The sequence below is a fragment of the Lepidochelys olivacea genome (genome assembly GCF_965140295.1).
Source record: "Lepidochelys olivacea isolate rLepOli2 genome assembly, chromosome: 2".
In the NCBI taxonomy this organism is placed as follows: domain Eukaryota; kingdom Metazoa; phylum Chordata; order Testudines; family Cheloniidae; genus Lepidochelys; species Lepidochelys olivacea.
In genome coordinates, this window is record NC_140412.1 from 30,142,911 (window position 1) to 30,163,581 (window position 20,671).

General features: G+C 40.8%; 1 protein-coding gene across 2 annotated transcripts in view; it reads left to right on the top strand.

Annotated features, from left to right (window-relative positions):
- CSMD3 (CUB and Sushi multiple domains 3) overlaps positions 1-20,671 on the top strand; it is a 1,240,207-nt gene that overhangs the window by 804,844 nt on the left and 414,692 nt on the right. For both annotated transcript variants that reach the window (XM_084620231.1, XM_084620232.1), the window contains 2 exons: positions 1,581-1,796; positions 2,395-2,583. In XM_084620231.1, the coding sequence (XP_084476357.1) occupies positions 1,581-1,796; positions 2,395-2,583 (405 nt within the window). The remainder of the gene's footprint in view (positions 1-1,580; positions 1,797-2,394; positions 2,584-20,671) is intronic.

The following is a 20,671-nucleotide window of genomic DNA, read 5'->3' on the forward strand; positions in this document are numbered from 1 at the left end:
GATTTTAATCTAATCCGTCTCATTCAAATTTAAAAGAAACTATTTGGAAACCTACTTATTTGGGGCTTGTATTCTTTCTTTCTTTCTTTCTTTCTTTCTTTCTTTCTTTCTTTCTTTCTTTCTTTCTTTTCCACAATCCCCCTTCTTTCCAAAAATCCCCAAATGGACAGAAAACAGAAATGTCCCTACTCCATCCAACAAGACGATAGTACATTAAAGAAGTAAAAGAACAACTGCACCATTAGTGGTGATTTTTGCCATTATTAGCTAAAGATCTATAGGTTTGGGGTTTTTTTTTCCCTTTGAGACAGTCCTCCATGTTTCTGCAAGAGCCAAGTTTTCTACCCCTCTGATGACAATTAATGCTATTCATCATGTGTTACACATTGCTTGCAATAGTTGTATTGCTGGTGCAAAGCAGTCTTAAAGTTGGTGTAGCTGACAATGGTGATCACCTTAGTGAAGAAGAACCTCCACTACCATAGAGCAGGCTGAGTATAACCTAGGTTCCTACTGCCATCAACCGACTCCCGCTCCCACTCCCAGCACAGGATCTCAACCAATGTATTTTGTGCTATTATAGAATTGGTGAGAAAATGAAATCCAACTGTTGCATTCTACTTAAAGATTTTGGATTTTTTCATCAAAATTCAAACATGTATGACACATTGCTTGGTTTTATATTTATACATGTTATAGTTGTTATTTATTAAACATGTACAATCTCTATTCTTATAACAAACAAATTCTAGTTAGAACAAATCCAATGTATAGAACAAATACAAAAATACCATCCAGCAGAAACAAGAATAGATCAAGATATTTACACAATGCTTGGATTCTGGTATTAACCTCCATATTTCCAGTTAATGGATTTTTATGGCTCATGTTAAAACAAAACAAACAAATGAAAGGAAATCAAAGCCAAGAGGGAAAAGAGTTGAAGGAGAGACAAAGAGGAGAGCAGATTGGGATGGAGTGGATGCATTTATCTCCTGTCTTTCATCCAAATCTCCTGCTGGAACATTTAGCCAACCAGGTCTCAGAAACTGTCCCAAACAGAACTCAAATATTTCTAGTGCTAGCCATCTATTGTAAGTGATCCTTTCCTTCACAGCCAGGCCTGCCAGTCCATTATACCAGCCTGTGTACCTAGGGGCCACTTACTTTGAAATGTAGCAAAATATGGTGTCTCACAACAAGACATTACTTGATTTTAAATAGAAGGAAATGTGTGATTCAGTTAATTATCAAAAGCAAATATCCAAATCTGGTAGCTATAAAATAGAAGTTTAAAAAACAAACAAACAAAACAAACAAAAAAAAACCAACACCCTAACCAACAGGAAGGAAGGAAGGAAGGAATAACTAACTAACTAAATAAATTAAATAAATAAAAATAAAAAACCTAGCAGATCTATTGGTTATACATTTTAAGTAGGTTGAACATATATATTAGAATATTGGATTACTTTAATTTTCTGAATCAACATTTGCAATGAAATGCACAGATTTAAGCAGTGATATAATTGCATTCATGTTAACGCTGTGATATGTAAATAGATATTTGTTTCTAACAGGAGTGCAGTTCACCTTTCATACCTTTCATTTGGAAGACCATCATGACTACTTACTAATTACAGAGAATGGCAGTTTCACTCAGCCACTAGCACGCCTGACTGGATCAGATCTTCCTTCGGCAATCAACGCCGGTCTCTATGGAAATTTCAGGGCTCAGTTGCGCTTTATTTCAGATTTTTCAATATCATATGAAGGATTTAACATTACTTTCTCTGGTAAGGGGCTGAAATGAGCTATTTGTATAAAGTGAAGAAAATTCAACATTTTGTGAAAAGAGAGAGGTCCAAAACTGATTTGAATGAATAGTGTTTTGTAAAATAACACAATTGCTTCCTTTGTACCTTAAGAAATTAAATCCTTATATCTCTGTTGAAGCATTTTTAGTACACATTTTAAGAAGTAAAAAAGGCAGTAAACTGTAAAGTATGTTACTGAGGGTGGGAAAAAAATGGAGCAAACCTAATTTCAAGTAGTGATATTCCAGATGAGCCCTTTAGGAAACTGCTTGTGATGTACAGTTTGTTTTATGTGTCTGAGACATTTATGGCTCTTATAAGAATGGTAATGCATGTTGTGTTAGACATCTTACAAATGCTATGAGCATGTATTGGTCTAATTTTCAAACCTCAGCTGAATCACCTATTTACTATATGTGCATTCATTTTGTGTTTGGTTCTAAAGGCTAAATTGAGGGTCACGTGGAAATGTGCGCAAAATAATAGTGTGTATGACAATAATAAGGTGGATAGAGAGTAAACAATTGAAGTTCTTGCCACATAGAAGCTGATTTTTTGTTTGCTTGTTTATTTCCAGAATATAATCTTGAACCTTGTGAGGATCCTGGGATTCCACAATTTGGTAACAGAATAGGATTTAATTTTGGAGTCGGTGATACTCTGACATTCTCTTGTTCATCTGGATACCGTCTAGAAGGAACTTTGGAGATTATCTGTCTTGGTGGTGGCCGACGTGTATGGAGTGCACCTCTGCCAAGGTGTGTGGGTACGTGGTCAGCTGCTTTCATTTGCTTGTACGTGTAGTCATTGTCCATGGAGTTGCAGATATATAGTATGGATAAGCATGGTAACACACCTCTTAATTTTCACAGTACTTTTTACGTTTTCCATGTTTTTTTCATTTTATTTCCTTTTTTAAAAATTCTGTAGTTGAACTGGCATACCAACTTCACAGACAATTCTTGGAGACACTTTCTAGGCACTTCCACGTTTAGAAGATAATGGTTCTTTTTTCCATAGTGGTTATTAGGTGCAGAAACAGGAATATAAATTTAGGCCAACATTTTCCAACTTGGATGCCAGACAATAGGCACTTAAATTAATATTTAAGCTTCTAGGTGACATCCGTATGGGGGATGTAGAGTTAATTGTTGTTAGGGTATCTAGAGCTCATGTATCAACATTTTAAACATGCTATATTAATATAAATAAATGAATGAACATCCTGATTTTTAGTTTTACTGGGGATTCTCAATCCCAGTGAAGTTGCATCTGTATTATCTCTAACAATAAAGACATGCATTTAAGTGCCTAATTTTAAGCATCCAGGTAGGAAGATGTTGGCCTCAGCAATTAAGGTGAAATCCTGGCCCCACCGAAGTCAATCGCAAAACTCCCATTGATTTTTGGATACAGGATTTCATCCTTATTTTTATAATCTTGTAGGAAATAAATGAGTAACTTTATTGTTTGAAGAGGGTTGTGTGGGAAAGCATCTCTGTTGAGGGATTTTTATAATATGATTGGTACATAAAGATGAAAGTAGATTTTTTCCCCCTAAATTTGTTGTTGGCATAAAGAATATTAATTGACTAAATTTTGAATTATTCCAGTATTAATATTTGGTGAATCAAAGCCCTTATTCCACAAATATACTGATACTTAACTTCACATAGGTACATTGTCCCAGACTACCCATGTGCATAAAGTTAAGCACATATATAAATGTTTGCTCGATAGGGGACTAAAGAAATGAATTAGTTTAGTAATTGATTTAATGCCGCCACAGGCACTTCACATTTCTCTTTCCCTCTAGCTCATTCCTTCCCTGTGGGGTGAATAGCATTGAGTATGTGTGTGGGGGAATGGGAAGGAAAGATCCTTCTTGTATGACAGGTGGAATTTAAGGTTTTTTGTAGTCATGTCAGTCCCAGGGTATTAAAGAGACAAGGTGGGAGTGGTAATATCTTTTATTTGATCAGCTTCTATTGCTGAGAGACACAAGCTTTCAAGCTTGCAGAAGAGCTCTGTGTAAGGCCTAAAGCTTGTTTCTCTCACCAACAGAAGTTGGCCCAATAAAATATATTTCCTCACCCACCTTGTTTCTCAGGTGGAATTTAAGGCCTTGTCTACACTACAAAGTTTTGTTGGCAAAAGTTATGATGCTTTAATTAAAATGCTTTAATTAAAACCACTGTTGCATGTCCACACTAGCTCCGTATGTCAGCAGAGCTCATCCACGCCAACGGCTCTTGCAGCCACACGGAGAGTGCACTCTGCTATCCCACTGTGCAACTGGCCACAGTGTGCTTTGGGAAGGGTTGGCAGTGCCTCATGGGGCAGGTACAGCGTCACATGGGGCAGGTTTCTCAATCCCATCATTCCAGGGACATCCTAGTATATTTTCAGTTGCTTTTTTCAACTGAAGTGGCGGGGACGGGGAGAAGAGAGAGGAGAGTGGTGTGTCTAGGGAGGGAGAGACAGCAGGCTGACCGACCTATCCTGAGGCAAGGGGAGCCCACATGTCAGCGCCCGGCTCTGCTGGGCACCGCAGTCTCTCCTGAAGCAGCCCACTCTGCCTGCCTGCCTATGGTTCTCCCACAGCCTCCTCAGCTGCCCGGAGTGGCAAACTGATCAGCTCTGTGAGCTCTCTGTGCTGAGGAATGTCAAAGCAGCACAGCAGTCCATCCTCCCCTCCTCCCACTCCCTGCAGCAGCAGTCTGCCTGCTGCTGTGTTCCTAATGCAGGGCAGAACAGGAGAATTCCAGGCTGATGATTTGCTCTTTGTTCCTCAAATGGAGCAGAATGCTCAGCTGTCAGATAGTTCCCAGAGCTCTGAAAGTGGAGGGGCGCATGCCTGCAGGGCAACAGAGATCAAAATAGTGAGCAGAGCTGCTACTGATGGAAGCCAGTTATCCTGACAAAACAAACAGTGGTGTCTTAAAGCTGCAAAGCGTCACTGTGTGCTTTGCCACAAAAAGCTTTATGCCCTCCTGAGGTGGTTTAATTTTGTTGGCAAAAAACAGAGTTTTGCCGCCAAACGTAGCTTTGTAGTGTGTACGCCTCCCCTGTTTTGTTGGCAAAAGGCAGCTTTTGCTGACAAAACTTTGTCGTGTTACACAAGGCCTAAGACTACCCCAGACCTACCTTGACAGACCTTTAAAGGCAGAATAAATTAGTAGCTATTGCTTAAAGATAGATCAGAAAAAAACCCCTGAAATTTAAATTTCCTGAGGTGGAGAAAAGTGTGAGTGAGAGTGAGAGAGAGAGCACTACAAATTAGCTGTGAATTATCTTTGAATAAACCTTTGTGTTTTGTGTGGTTTCAGAGTAACAGCTGTGTTAGTCTGTATTCGCAAAAAGAAAAGGAGTACTTGGGGCACCTTAGAGACTAACCAATTTATTTGAGCATAAGCTTTCGTGAGCTGCATCCAATGAAGTGAGCTGTAGCTCACGAAAGCTTATGCTCAAATAAATTGGTTAGTCTCTAAGGTGCCACAAGTACTCCTTTTCTTTTTGTGTTTTGTGTGTTTGTGAAGGAATAGTCCTCCCACACAATATGGGTCTATTTTAATGAATATTTCCTCCCACAGATTGCTCCTCCCATGGATGACATTGTGTTTAAATTGTTTACCTTTGTTGTATTGAAAATAAATTAAAAAAAGATTTTCTGAAAAGTAAATCTTTTGGTTTTCCCCATTGTTTACCACATTCATTCTAATTAGAAACCTAGGTTATGGTTATTGCTGTTGAGATGTTTCACAGCCTCCACAGAATGACTCTCATTATCTTATGTGCCTTAGCCACCCTCAGTTACACCCTCGGTTTTGTATCAGTTACAAATATATATATATTTGTACCTGCCCCATGCTGCACAGCTACAGACTAGGGACCGAATGGCTAGGCAGCAGTTCTGCGGAAAAGGACCTAGGGGTGACAGTGGACGAGAAGCTGGATATGAGTCAGCAGTGTGCCGTTGTTGCCAAGAAGGCCAATGGCATTTTGGGATGTATAAGTAGGGGCATAGCGAGCAGATCGAGGGACGTGATCGTTCCCCTCTATTCGACATTGGTGAGGCCTCATCTGGAGTACTGTGTCCAGTTTTGGGCCCCACACTACAAGAAGGATGTGGATAATTTGGAGAGAGTCCAGCGAAGGGCAACAAAAATGATTAGGGGTCTAGAACACATGAGTTATGAGGAGAGGCTGAGGGAGCTGGGATTGTTTAGCCTGCAGAAGAGAAGAATGAGGGGGGATTTGATAGCTGCTTTCAACTACCTGAAAGGGGGTTCCAAAGAGGATGGCTCTAGACTGTTCTCAATGGTAGCAGATGACAGAACGAGGAGTAATGGTCTCAAGTTGCAGTGGGAGAGGTTTAGATTGGATATTAGGAAAAACTTTTTCACTAAGAGGGTGGTGAAACACTGGAATGCGTTACCTAGGGAGGTGGTAGAATCTCCTTCCTTAGAGGTTTTTAAGGTCAGACTTGACAAAGCCCTGGCTGGGATGATTTAACTGGGAATTGGTCCTGCTTCGAGCAGGGGGTTGGACTAGATGACCTTCTGGGGTCCCTTCCAACCCTGATATTCTATGATTCTATGATTCTATGATATATATATATATAATATCTCATGGGCATTCCTCAAGCAGAAGACACTAAATGTATCAAATAGATTATTCCCTGTAAGTGATTCAGTCAGTTCTGATAATTAGTAACACATAAAGGATATTTGTTTTTTTTTGAATGACATTTAATTAGTTTTGCCATAATGATGTACTTCTGAACTTCCCTGTCTACCCACCTTCCTGACACATTGGTATCTGAAAGAAAAGGAGTACTTGTGGCACCTTAGAGACTAACAAATTTATTTGAGCATAAGCTTTCGTGAGCTATAAGCTTATTCTCAAATAAATTTGTTAGTCTCTAAGGTGCCACAAGTACTCCTTTTCTTTTTGCGAATACAGACTAACACGGCTGCTACTCTAAAAATTGGTGTCTGACACATTTTATCAAGATGATGTCCCTAGTTCAATAAGAAATTTAAAACCCATTTTTTCCCCCATGTGCTTCATTCTTCTTTTTCTTGCCCAATATTTGGGTTTAGAATTTGCACCTGTTCTGTAACTTCTAGTTCCTCAAACCTAGCTTATTGGAAATAATATTTTATTGTTTTGTGAGAGAAATGGAAATTCATATCAATGCTTGAGAGATGCGTGTGTGTGTGAGAGAGAGATCTACTGAACTTGTGCTATATTGTAAAATATAAGTTATCCAGTGAAAGGGGGGAAAGGCTAAAAATTACACCTGGGAAGTAAGGACTGGAATATTTGCCTTAGTATCATTAATTATATTATCTATCTGTATAATTGGTTCTAATGTGGACAAAAAACTATACAAGTCTCCCACTTTGTTGACACAAATATTTACATATAATTTAAATTTCCTGTCCTGACACCAAACGGCAGCAAGATGTATGAGATTTAGGGTGTGTCTACATGGGAATTGGTGGTAGGAGGGGTTAATCTGAAGCTTTTGATGCACATCAGGTAACTCGCAGAATGCAAGTCACACCAATTCCATGTGCATGGAATGCCTGTTCTATTTTAAATTTACTGTGTGAACACACAACAGTAGTTTTCTGTGAACTAAGGGCAAAGTGTTCTCAGGATGTATCCAGTGGTCCTTTGCTTCGCTGCTGAACAGCATGTATTCTGGGAATTGTGAGAAGCCAGATGAGTTCAATATTTTTTAAAAAATACCATGATTCTGCTATCTCTGCCCCATATTTCCTTTGTGGGCAGGGTTCCGCCATTTTTGAATTGCTGTATTCCAGCATGGATCCAACAATGTTTCACAATGCTGTGGTGACAGGTGTGAATATTGTAGTGGTTGTTTGGGCTGTATTATAACAGTAAAAGCTAGACCCTTTCAAAATTGAACTTGTTAGTTGCACCACTGAGCAGGTTATGTGGGAGCAAAACAGTGTTCTATGGCAGTAGCTGCAGCTCCTCCAGCATCAGGAGAGCACTCTGAAGTGTTGACAGCAGGATGAGGAAATGGACAACACCCAGCTGTTGGAGCTAGAGGTCTGGTTCCTGGATGAGTGATGCAGCAAACAGCATCGTTTATGGGCTGAGAAACAAGCATGGATTGCTGGGAGAAGATGATTCTGCAAACCTGGGATGACCAACAATGGCAAGAAAACTTCAGGGTGGGGAGAGGCTACTCTTTTTGATCTCTGTGTAGAACTGACCTTGGAGCTGCAGTAACAGTATATCAATATGTTGTCCCCCATACCTGTTGAAAAGCAGGTCACTACTGCCATCTGACCACCCCAGAACACATCCAGTCTTTGGCCAACCAATTGGCCTGGGGAGAGCAATTTGTGGGGTCATTCTTATGCAGGTCTGCTATGACACAGATTCTCATGATCCCATGAGTCTCAAACCTGGGTCTGCAAGGTTCCTAGTCAACTGACACCTCTCTGCTCACATCCAACTGCTCAGTACTCACCCATCAAATAGAGAGACCATGACATCTGAAGCAACTTCATGGAAACTTCCCCTGGCCATGGCTGGAGGAACACTGTGACCTCTGGTTGTTCAGGGCTTCCTATTAAACCCAAAGAAAGGCACAGGAAGTTGTCCTCACAACTTGCCTCTGCATGGCTGCTGCTTGGACACCTCACCCAACATTTCAGACTCTAACCAGCCTGATTCCTGGTCACCTGACTAGAGTCTGAACCCCTGTCCAGACTAATTCATTTGGCTTCTGCCTGATTGCAGGTAACCTGAACACAGTCCTCCGGAATTAGGTTGCTTACCATTAGTCCCAGCTGCCTGTGTCCCTGCCCTGATATTGGTAAGGTGCTGTCCCACTGGGTCAGAAAACTAGGTACTGCTCAGGCAATTATTGATGGCTTTGCACACATAGGATTCCCAAACTATACTGGGAAATTGATGGAAACCATATGCCTATCATTACCTCTGTTCCCACCTTCCCTCCCCTCCTCCTCCACCCTCCTCTCCCCCCGCCCCTGCAACACACACACCAGAGCACCAAATTTTATAAACAGGAAGGGGTATTTCTCCATGGTGCTCCAAGGACTGGTTGACCTCTGTATCAGAATCTTTCATAATTCAATTCTGTTTAGATTAGTGGAGAAAGAGTGGGATCTTCAGTACTTCTGAAAGTTAGTTTCTTTATTCTGTTGTGGGCCTGCCTCTGATCCCTTTGAAAGGTAGATGGTGCTGTTTATGAAATAGGCTGGAAGCAGCAGGAGAAAAACAACAATGTTCCCACCATTATAACTGCATATTGTGTTCTGAACAGTACTTGAGAGCAAGAGAGAAAGTCTTAACAATAGGTGGAAGGCTGATGTTCAGAGACATGCTTGGCAGTTTGAGCAGCCGGCAAGCTGTCCCATAGAAAAATTAGGAAATATTGTTAGGGATGCGTATTGTTCATATTTGAAGTCTCATGTCTGAACATATGCAGCTATTAGTTGGTGGAGAGGGGTATTGGGATAGATACATTTTTGAGCACTGGTATATTGTGTATGGATGGTGGAAATGAAATATTCCTTACGTATTTTTTGTGAAACCCTATATAATATCTCAGTGTTGTTTAAATTATTTTCTGAGTTAAATGCAATAATGACTCATAACAGATGGATTGTAAATGGGTTTGATTATGAAATAACAAAAACAACAAAATTTAATTGAACGAGTGGGGAAAAATAATTAAAATAAATTTAACTAAACAATCTACAATAACCAACTATAAGCAAACCTTTAATTAAAGCAACAGTGCAAAAAAACTGAAAGTGCAACAGTATAAACTGTGCAAACAGAGCAAGGCTGGGGGTGAAGGGAACATAAAATCAATGGTGAGTATATGCCTTCCCTCTACCTCTTCTTGCCTATAAACAAATAGGAAAACAATCTGGTTTCGGTGTTCAAGCAGTTAGAAATATAAAAAGCAAATATGCAAAATTTGGCAAATTACATTATAACTTTTTTATCAATAAACTAAAGTTTAATTATTTAGACAGATAAGAGTTAGTTTCCTTTAATATGAGTGTGTGTGTTTAACAAAAAACCTAATTTTAAGCACATGATTGCTAAAGAGCAAATCCTGCCCAGCTTTTCAAGGTGCAATTCTTCAAAATCTAGGGATTTGCATTTTCGAAGAAGTCCAACTGAAATTCAGTAGGATTTGGGCATATAATTTAAGGTTTTTGGAAACTGCAGCCGAGATAGATAAATAACCCTGGTCTAATCTGTTTTGTTTGTATTATTTTACATATTCTCTATCTTCTTCCTTTGAGCACTTGCAATGATTTAATGGGCAATTAATATCTGTAAAACTGCAGCCTACTGTATGCAGAATGCATACTTTAAAAGTTCCCTAATTTTTAACATCTGGTCAATGAAGGGATCCATTCTGTTGTTGACAGGTAAGTAAGTAAACTGAAGAAATACTATAACAGAAGTGCGAATAGGCAGTACTCAGCAATGGGACTTACATATTTATATAATTCTCTGAGATAAACAATGGCTCTGCCACCAAGCTACACCCTCTTAAGCAGCTCAGCCAAAGAAGTTCAGCCTGGTGGTATAGTGCTGGTCTACCAGCTTTACATGGCTAGGGGAAATTCCCCACTGTTCCAGACTTTGCAATGGAAAATCACATCTTAGAGTTACTTGAATGTGTCAGTAAAGTAGTGGATAAAGGAGAATCAGTGATGTTTTTATTTAGACTTCCAAAAACTCTCTGATAAGGTCCATCACAAGAGGCTACTACAGAAGATAAGTAGTCATTATGTGTGCACTCATCTAGAATAAAATATGAAGTACTGCTCACTCCATCTCCAAATGGAGACTGCTGAACCAGAAGGAGTTCAGAGAAGGGTGACGAGAATCATAGAATCATAGAATATTAGGGTTGGAAGAGACCTCAGGAGGTCATCGAGTCCAATCCCCTGCTCAAAGCAGGACCAACCCCAACTAAATCATCCCAGCAAGGGCTTTGTCAAGCTGGGACTTTAAAACCTCTAAGGATGGAGATTCCACAACCCATTCCAGTGCTTCACCACCCTCCTAGTGAAATAGATTTTCCTAATATCCAACCTAGACCTCCCCCACTACAACTTGAGACCACTGCTCCTTGTTCTATAATCTGCCACCACTGAGAACAGCCTAGCTCCATCCTCTCTGGAAGCCCCCCTTCAGGTTTTTGAAGGCTGCTATCAACCCCCGCTCTCCACAGTCTTCTCTTCTCCAGACTAAATGAGCCCAATTCCCTCAGCCTCTACTCATAAGGCATGTGCCCCAGCATCCTAATCATTTCTGTTGCCCTCTGCTGGACTCTCTCCAATTTGTCCACATGCTTTCTGTAGTGCGGGACACAATACTCCAGATGTGGCCTCACCAGTGCAGAATAGAGGGGAAGAATCAATTCCCTCAATCTGCTGGCAATGCTCCTACTAATACAACCCAATATGCCGTTGGCTTTCTTGGCAACGAGGGCACACTGCTGACTCATATCTAGTTTCTCATCCACTGTAATCCCCAGGTCCTTTTCTGCAGAACTGCTGCTTCGCCAGTCGGTCCCCAGCCTGTAGCAGTCCATGGGATTCTTCCTTCCTAAGGGCAGGACTCTGCACTTGTCCTTGTTGAACCTGATTAGATTTCTTTTGGTCCAATCCTCCAATTTGTCTAGGTCACTCTGGACCCTATCTCTACGTTACAGTGTATCTATCTCTCCCTCCAGCTTAGTGTCTTCCACTAACATGCACTCCATCCCATCATCCAGATCATTAATGAAGATGTTGAACAAAACCAGCCCCAGGACCGACACCTGGGGCACTCCACTTGATACCAGCTGCCAACTAGACATAAAGCTCAATTATCCATTGAGCCCGGCGATCTAGCCATCTTTCTATCCGCCTTATAGTTCATTCATCCAATCCATGCTTTTTTAACTTGCTGGCAAGAATACTGTGGGAGACGGTATCAAAAGCTTTGCTAAAGTCAAGATATATCACATCCACCACTTTCCTCATATCCACAGAGCCAGTTATCTCATCATAGAAGGCAATCAGGTTGGTCAGGCATGACTTGCCTTTGGTGAATCCATGTTGACTGTTCCTGATCACCTTCCTCTCCTCCAAGTGCTTCAAAATGGATTCCTTGAGGACCTGCTCCATGATTTTTCCGGGGACAGAGGTGAGACTGACTGGTCTGTAGTTCCCCGGATTTTAAAGATGGGCACTACATTTGCCTTTTTCCAATCATCTGGGACCTCCCCCAATCAACACGAGTTTTCAAGGATAATGGCCAATGGCTCTGCAATCACATCAGCCAATTCCCTCGGCACCCTCAGATGCATTAGATCCAGACCCATGAACTTGTGCATGTCCAGCTTTTCTAAATAGTCCTTAACTTGTTCTTTCACCACTTAGGTCTGCTCACCTCCTCATACTGTGCTGCCCAGTGCAGCAGTCGGGGAACTGACCTTGTCTGTGAAGACCAAGGCGAAAAAAGCATTGAGTACTTTAGCTTTTTCCACATCATCTGTCACTATGTTGCCTTCCCCATTCAGTAAGGTTCCCACACTTTCCCTGACCTTCTTCTTGTTACTAATATACCTGGAGAAACCCTTCTTCTTACCCTTCACATCCCTTGCTAGCTGCAACTCCAGTTGTGCTTTGGTCTTTCTGATTACACCCCTGCATGTTTGAGCAATATTTTTATACTCCTCCCTAGTCATCTGTCCAAGTTTCCACTTCTTGTGAGCTTCCTTTTTGTGTTTAAGCTCACCAAAGCTTTCTCTGTTAAGCCAAGCTGGTCACCTACTATATTTGCTGTTCTTTCGGCACATCTAGATAGTTTGTTCCCGCACCCGCAATAAGTCTTCTTTAAAATACAGCCAGCTCTCCTTTCCCCCTCATTTTAGCCTCCCAGAGGATCCTGCCCATCAGTTCCCGGAGTGAGTCAAAGTCTGCTTTTCTGAAGTCCAGGGTCCATATTATGCTGCTCTCCTTTCTTACTTTTGTCAGGATCCTGAACTTGACCGTCTCATGGTCGCTGCTGGCCAGGTTGCCACCCACTTTTACTTCCCCTACCAATACTTCCCTGTTTGTTAACAGTGGGTCAAGAGGAGCATGGCCCCCTAGCTGGTTCCTCCAGCACTTTCACCAGGAACTTGTCCCCAACACTCTCCAAAAACTTCTTGGATTGTCTGTGCACTACTGTATTGCTCTGCTAGCACATGTCAGGGTGATTGAAGTCCCCCATGAGAACCAGGGACTGTGATCGGACAACTTACAGAAGTTTCCAGAAAAAAAGCCTCATCTACCTCATCCTCTTGGTCTGGTGGTCTATAGCAGACACCCACCACAACATTTCCGCTCTCGCCTCTAAACTTAACCCAAAGACTCTCAGCACGCTTGTCATAAATATAAAGGGAAGGGTAAACACCTTTAAAATCCCTCCTGGCCAGAGGAAAAACCCTTTCACCTGTAAAGGGTTAAAAAGCTAGGATAACCTCGCTGGTACCTGACCAAAATGACCAATGAGGAGACAAGATACTTTCAAAGCTGGAGGGGGGGAGAAACAAAGGTTCTCTCAGTCTGTGTGTTGTTTTTTGCCAGGAACAGAAAAGGAATGGAGTCTTAGAACTTAAAAAGAAGTTTCCACGGTATGCATGCGATGAAGTGAGCTGTAGCTCACGAAAGCTCATGCTCAAATAAATTGGTTAGTCTCTAAGGTGCCACAAGTACTCCTTTTCTTTTTGCGAATACAGACTAACACGGCTGTTACTCTGAAACCTGTCTTAGAACTTAGTAAGTAATCTAGCTAGATATGCATTAGATTCTGTTTTGTTTAAATGGCTGATAAAATAAACTGTGCTGAATGGAATGTATATTCCTGTCTTTGTGTCTTTTTGTAACGTAAGGTTTTGCCTAGAGGGATTCTCTATGTTTTGAATCTGATTACCCTGTAAGGTATTTACCATCCTGATTTTACAGAGGTGATTCTTTTACTTTTTCTTCAATTAAAATTCTTCTTTTAAGAACCTGATTGCTTTTTCATTGTTCTTAAGATCCAAGGGCTTGGGTCTGTGTTCACCTAGGCAAATTGGTGAGGATTTTTATCAAGCCTTCCCCAGGAAAGGGGGTGTAGGTTTGGGAGGATTTTGGGGGGAAAGACATTTCCAAGTGGGCTCTTTCCCTGTTATATATTTGTTAGACGCTTGGTGGTGGCAGCAATAAAGTCCAAGGGCAAAAGGTAAAACAGTTTGTACCTTGTGGAAGTTTTAACCTAAGCTGGTAAAAGTAAGCTGAGGGGGTTTTTCATGCAGGTCCCCACATCTGTACCCTATAGTTCAGAGTGGGGAAGGAACCTTGACAACACTTTTCTCCAGTTTCATACTGGAGCTCTGAGCAATCTCTTACACACAGCGCAAATCCTCCACCTTTTCTCCCCCGCCTGTCCTTCCTGAACAGTTTATACCCATCCATTATAGTGTTCCAGTCATGTGAATTACCCCACCATGTCTCTGTTATTCCAATCACATCATAGTTCCTTGATTGTGCAAGGACTTCCAATTCTTCCTGCTTGTTTCCCAGGCTTCTTGCATTCGTGTACAGGCACCTAAGATAACTAGCCAGTTGTGCTACTTATTCAGTATGAATCAGAAGGCCTCTCCTTCTGACTCATTGGTGGCTAGCTAACTGGGAAACTTCCTCCTTCTGACTCATTGGTGGCTAGCTGCTTTCTTCTTTTAATCTGGGGTACTGATATTTCCCCCAACTGGCAGTCTAGTAAGTTTCAGCTTCTCTGATTATCAGTAGCATCGCTATTTGTTGTTCCAATTCAAAAATCTTTTCCTCCAGCACAATCACCAACTTCCCCTTCACACACAGGAAATCCCGTCTGACTTCAGGCAAAAAAGAAAACATGGCACAGCCATTTCATCATGGTCATGGTGGAATTGCAAGTAGAGATGAACCTGGAAGGAAAGCCTCTCACATTCCCTTTCCGAACTCCCTCTGAAACCTCCTTTTAGGCACTTCTGTTTGTGACTAATTTATGTGGGTTGCCACTCTTACTTGGAAATAGAATAATCCCTTTTCATTGTAAACAAGGCTTTGTAAAACAAGTGTTTTCCTTTAGTTTAATGCCTTAACCTGCCCCTCCTCTTGCACCCATTTAAAACATTTACTTTCAGGGAAAGAGGAAATGAGTGAGAGAAGTCATGAAAAGGAATGAAGTGGTAGAAGATGGCACTTTAATCAGTGTCATGATGTAAGCCCTATCTAACCATCCTAGAACATGCCCACCATTAATTTGTTAAGGGTCAGATTTCTTCAACATTTCTTCAGATTAAAACTTTTTGAGTGGTAACATCAATATGAATGGGTCTGCTCACAAAGTAAGTCACTACTTAGCATGAGAAAGAATGACAAAATATGGTCCTAAATAATTATACATAAATTCCAGCTGTAAACATGTACTTATTTCTTTGGCGGGTTAAGTGAGTGTTTAAACTATGCCATTAGTATATACCAGAGAGTATTTATCCAAATATTTTGTTTTCCTCTGAATCTTCTGAATGATACTGGGTACAATTCCTTTCTCAATTTGTGTAAATGATTTCCAATATAAATTAGCTAATGGAAATGTGAATATTTGTTAAATTAGTCATAAGCAATTTTGATGTCTTAGACAGGAGTTTAAGAATCCTGTTGCAATGTAATCCTGGAGTATCAGTGTCCCTGTGTGCCTGTGGCTAAATGATTGCACTGTAATCTCTAATGAACATGTAACATGCTTTACGCATGTACTCCAGCACCATAAACATTTCCTTTTCTTGAATGTGTGGTAAAAGTGTGGACTTAAAGGGTTAGACGTGTAAATGGATAATGAGGTTATCTACAATTACACTAGACAGTGCTAATACTACTTGCTGCTGCTTCTACTAATAATAACAATGGAAAGTTAGGCCCTCAGGATCAGGGAGTAAGCTAATCAGTGATGAGTAGATGTTGGTGTATCAGGGTCACATACTCTCCCTGTCTGCGTATGCTGCAATGCCTCAATTTCCCTTTTTCAATCACTGACTTAATAAATGACTGACCACAATGTTAATATTCAACATCCACATACACGGTTCCCTCCAAGGATTTCCTTCACTTTTGTGTCCCAAGTCCTTTTGGCTCTTGTACTGGGCTTCTCAGTCTTCAGTCATCATTGTACTTCTCCAACGGCTTTTCTTGTTGAGTCTCCCCATCTTTGGCTTCATGCTTGACCATCAGCTCTTGCAGACCAGCGTGGAGAGCTTTCCCCAGCACCTCCTGTTCCTTGCGATTCTCTCCTGATCTGTTAGTCCCTCCCAGAGAGTCAGGAAGACTTATTTCCTATATCCTGTTAGTCACATGCTTTGTCCCAGTCGTGTCCCAGGACTATAGCTTACATCCATCCCTCAGGACAATATCTCCCAGAGTTCCCAGCTTTTAAAGGTCAGAGTCTGTAACGGGTGCAACTTCCTTAAATACATCTGGTATTGGCAGCTGCTGGACAGAGGCTAATGTCCTAGATGGACCCTGGTCCAGTATATCAACTCATTTCCTATCCTCCTATGTAAACTCTGTGCAAAGCTCAAGTGAATGGGCTTTGCACAAAGGATCGGAAGGGGTTGTGAGGTGTTGAGGGAAAAAAACTTCTGCCTTCAAATCAGTGGTTAAGTGCAGCTGTATAACTATCACAGTTAAGTTACTACAGCTTATGGGAGCTTTAGTAACAGCTCGGTCTGCTGTATATCTACTGGGTTGTTGGAGATCCTGTACTGCCTCCAGCGCACCAGCAAACACCTCCAAATGGAGTCAGGTTTCAGAGTGGCAGCCATGTTAGTCTGTATCAGCAAAAAAACCAAGGAGGACTTGTGGCACCTTAGAGACTAACACATTTATTTGGGCATAAGCTTTGATGAAGTGAGCTAGCTCACGAAAGCTTATGCCCAAATAAATGTGTTAGTCTCTAAGGTGCCACAAGTACTCCTCGTTTTTTTTCCAAAAGGAGTGTCACTACTTGCCCATTTGTATGCAGGACTCAGCGTGTGGGGGCATTGGTGGCTGGATGTGTGTCATGTCTGAATATGGTTCCTTTTGTTAGTTTTAAATGTGTTTTAAATTAGTGAATATCCCCTTGTTCTTGAATTATGAGAAATGGGAGATAGGAATTATCAATTTAACTTCTCTTTACTATTAATTTGTGTATGCCTCTACTATTCCTCTTTGAACTAAATACTCCTGATATGAATATCTTCTTATCTGGAAGTTTTTCTATACCTCTGAATATTTCTGTTGCCATCTCTGAATCCCTTCTTTGTACACTATTTCTGTTATGAGACAGGGAGACCAGAACTGAATATAGTTTTGCAGGTGAGGGCATCCCATCAGCTTACATAGCGGTGTTAAAACATAATCAGCATTATCTTCCATCCCATTTCTTATTCATCTTAATATTTTGTGCACTTTTTTAGACCACTGCTCTGCATTTAGCATAGAGAGCTCCCCAAATTGATATCTAGGGTCTTTTCTTGGGTAAATACAGTTAATTTAAAACCAATCTATGTGTATTGTGATTCCTTAATATTATTCCTTACAATGCACATTACCTTGCATTTCTCAACACTGAATTTTATTTTTCATAATGCTTCCCTCTCACTCAGGCTACATCTGCTTAGCATACCTCTTGCAGCAGCATGCCGGGTATGTTTAACTATGTGGCACAGTGAACAGCAGACTGAGTCTACTCTGAAGTGTGTAGCAACATGTGTCAGTGAAAGGCTATGCTAAGGGGGAGCCAGCAAGCAAAGGATCAGCAGCTCCTGTCTGCTGGAGCCTTTCCCTGCTGTCTCCCCATTGCTGGAGCTTTTCTCTACTTTAGAGAGCTACAAGAGCCTTTCCTTGCTGCAGAGAAAGACTCCTACAGCAGGGAGCTGCTGGTGCTTTTCAGAAGTTCAGTGGTTTCTTTACTGCCTAAGCAGTGCCTTACCATCTACATTGCTATTTATACCCATGGTGGGGGGCATGTAGTGTATGCATTCTAAATGCCACCGAGAGGAGTGTTCCATGTAGATGTACTTTCAGCTTTGGAATGAGCATCTGCAGGTTAGTATTTTGTTTGTACTTGTGTGGGCCCCAGCCTATTTATGTGAGCTAGGGGTTATTAGTTCTCAAGTATAATAATACTTTAAATTAAGATTGCTATCTATTTTCTTGCTGATCGTTTTAGCAAAAACATTTGACTGCTGTGGGATTACCTTGCTGATTTTAAGCACAATACCACCCCCATCTGACTCTGATGCCTTTCATCCAAAAGCACTTCACAAAGTATATGAATGGTACTGTAGCACTGCTGCCCTGCAACTTTTGTTCAAAACTTATGGAAAGCGAAATTTAATACAGTGATGCTAGTGCAAATCCTTTCTCTTACAACAAAACTTATCAAAGGATATGATGTTCTCACAGACAGAGTGGCTGAGCTCTTACAGAAATCATAGTGCCATAATTATTAGATACAGCAATGATTATGACCAAGTGCAGTGTGCTTTTAATATGTTAGTCAGATTCCATTTGTTTTGTCTTTTCCATTTTTGTCATCTGAGATCCAAGAAATTATCAGAGTTGATTCAATAGGGTGATTTATTTTCTCCTCCTTATAAAAGGAAATCCAATCATTTTGATCAGCACAGAATAAAAGCAGGAAATGTCATCTTGGTTATCTTCCTTGTTAGGGTAAGGTGAGCGTCCAACATCAAATATAGATCTGCAACAAATGGAGCAACGCTTCTGTTTAAATTTCTTCAACAGAATAGGACCCTCCTGTAAAGCTGCAGCTTAAATTCATTCTGCAAAGAGCTCTAAAACAACTGGAGAATTGCTGCTGGGCTCATAATTCAGATTATACCTACTGAAATATACTTCAGTCATAATTCAGTCCCTTCAGTATTTGTTGTCTTATTTTCCTGTCTCTCTCATAAGTTCATGTGAATGAGGGGGGTGAGAGGGAGGAGAATAAGATTAAAAGCTTTGGGGAATCAATTTGCTGTCCACTAAATTTAGATTCTCTTATTCAGGTAGCTGTTGACTTGAAGTCTATTACCTCTGTTGCCCAAAGACAAAATCTTTTTAGGAATACATCATTTGTTTTCCAATCAAGCTTTTGCTGTACAGTTTCCTTTTCTGAGCAGGGGATATGATCATCATCACAGAATATGAAATTGCCATTTACAGATCTTATCTTCTCCATGACTCAGACCGTGGGGGATCCTCTTTGAAGAAAAAAGAGGGTCAAATTTCAGTTCATAATTGAGCAGCATACTTTCCCATTCCATAATTATCTCTTGTAAGCTTTTTGTCATCTGAATAATGAGAAATCACACACAGTCCTTTTAATATTCTTAATGTGACAAAATCCTATTTATTTCAGATTTGTTTGCAAATGATTGAGTAACCCAAACAAAATGTATTACATTTCTCAGTTGCAGTGACAGTGGTGTTTATGGGGATTACAACATTCAAATAAAAAACAGACTATTGTTTAAACTCATCTTTTCTATGAAGAGCTACATAAAATTTTGAATATATATATGACCAAAGAAACCTAACTGTTATTTGTTACAAGATCAAGTAGCCAATGAAACCAATATTTCCCTTTCAATATTTCTTTCTGGGAATTAAAAACAAATCTTTAGCTGACCTTTTAATTTTTGGCAGAGTCCTGAAGAACAATTTATTTTGCTTACCCATATCTCCCCATTATATATAGAACCAGGATTTGGAGTAAGGATCGCAAGATGTTTCTTACTATTAATCTCATTTGTCACTTTCTCACTTATGAACTTATGTTTCTTCAAGCTGTCGTTTCTAGAGTAATAATAAAATACGGTGAATTCCTGGCCACTATATGTTAAAGGAATGTTTGCCATTGACTGTAGTGGAGCCAGAATTTTGCCCATAGAATATAAAATCTAAGCAAGGTAACTTGATAGAATGAGACATCAAAGCCATCCAAAAATGCTTGGGCACATTTTTAAATCTTGACTCTTCTTTCTAACATAGTCTCCCCTCACTGTCCCTCTGTTGCTCCTCATTTATCCCTACATTGACCATTTTATTTTCTCCCCCTTCTATTTGTCTTTATTTTTCTTCCTCTCTTTATCTATTTCCCCTTCAGTTTCTGTCTCCCTCTTTTTTTCCCTTCCATTCTTAGCCCTCTCTTTGTGTCCCTATCTCCTTCCAGTCCCTTTCCCAAACTCTTAATTTACATCTATACTGGTTTCAAGCTTGTGAATTCTATTTCACTCAGTGTCATAATATAATTATTCTCTCAGCATCTGTGTACACGTTGTGACAAAGTTCCTCCTCTGCCTTGGTGGGTCCTGCACTTGGTGGATTTGCTCACCTCAGAGGTTCACGGAAGCCCTCAGTTTGGCCACTTTTGCCAGTGGCTCAAACCTGCTGTTCACTCAGCTAACCTCATCACTGGCCAGCATGGGTAAAAGGAGGAGAACAATCCCCGCAGTCTCTGCAGACCCACCTAGTGGGTCAGGGGATAGGCCAGGGATCGTCCCCTCTGGTGGGACCTACAGTCCAGGTCAACTCCTCTTGTATCAAAATACGGAGTTGGGCGGATTGGGGGAACCCGGGCCTGCGCTCTACTCTGGGTTCCAGCCCGGGGCCTTGTGGATTGCAGCTGTCTACAGTGTTTCCTGTAAGAGTGTGTGACAGCTACAACTCCCTGGACTACTTCCCCAGGGCCTCCTCCCTGCACCTTCTTTA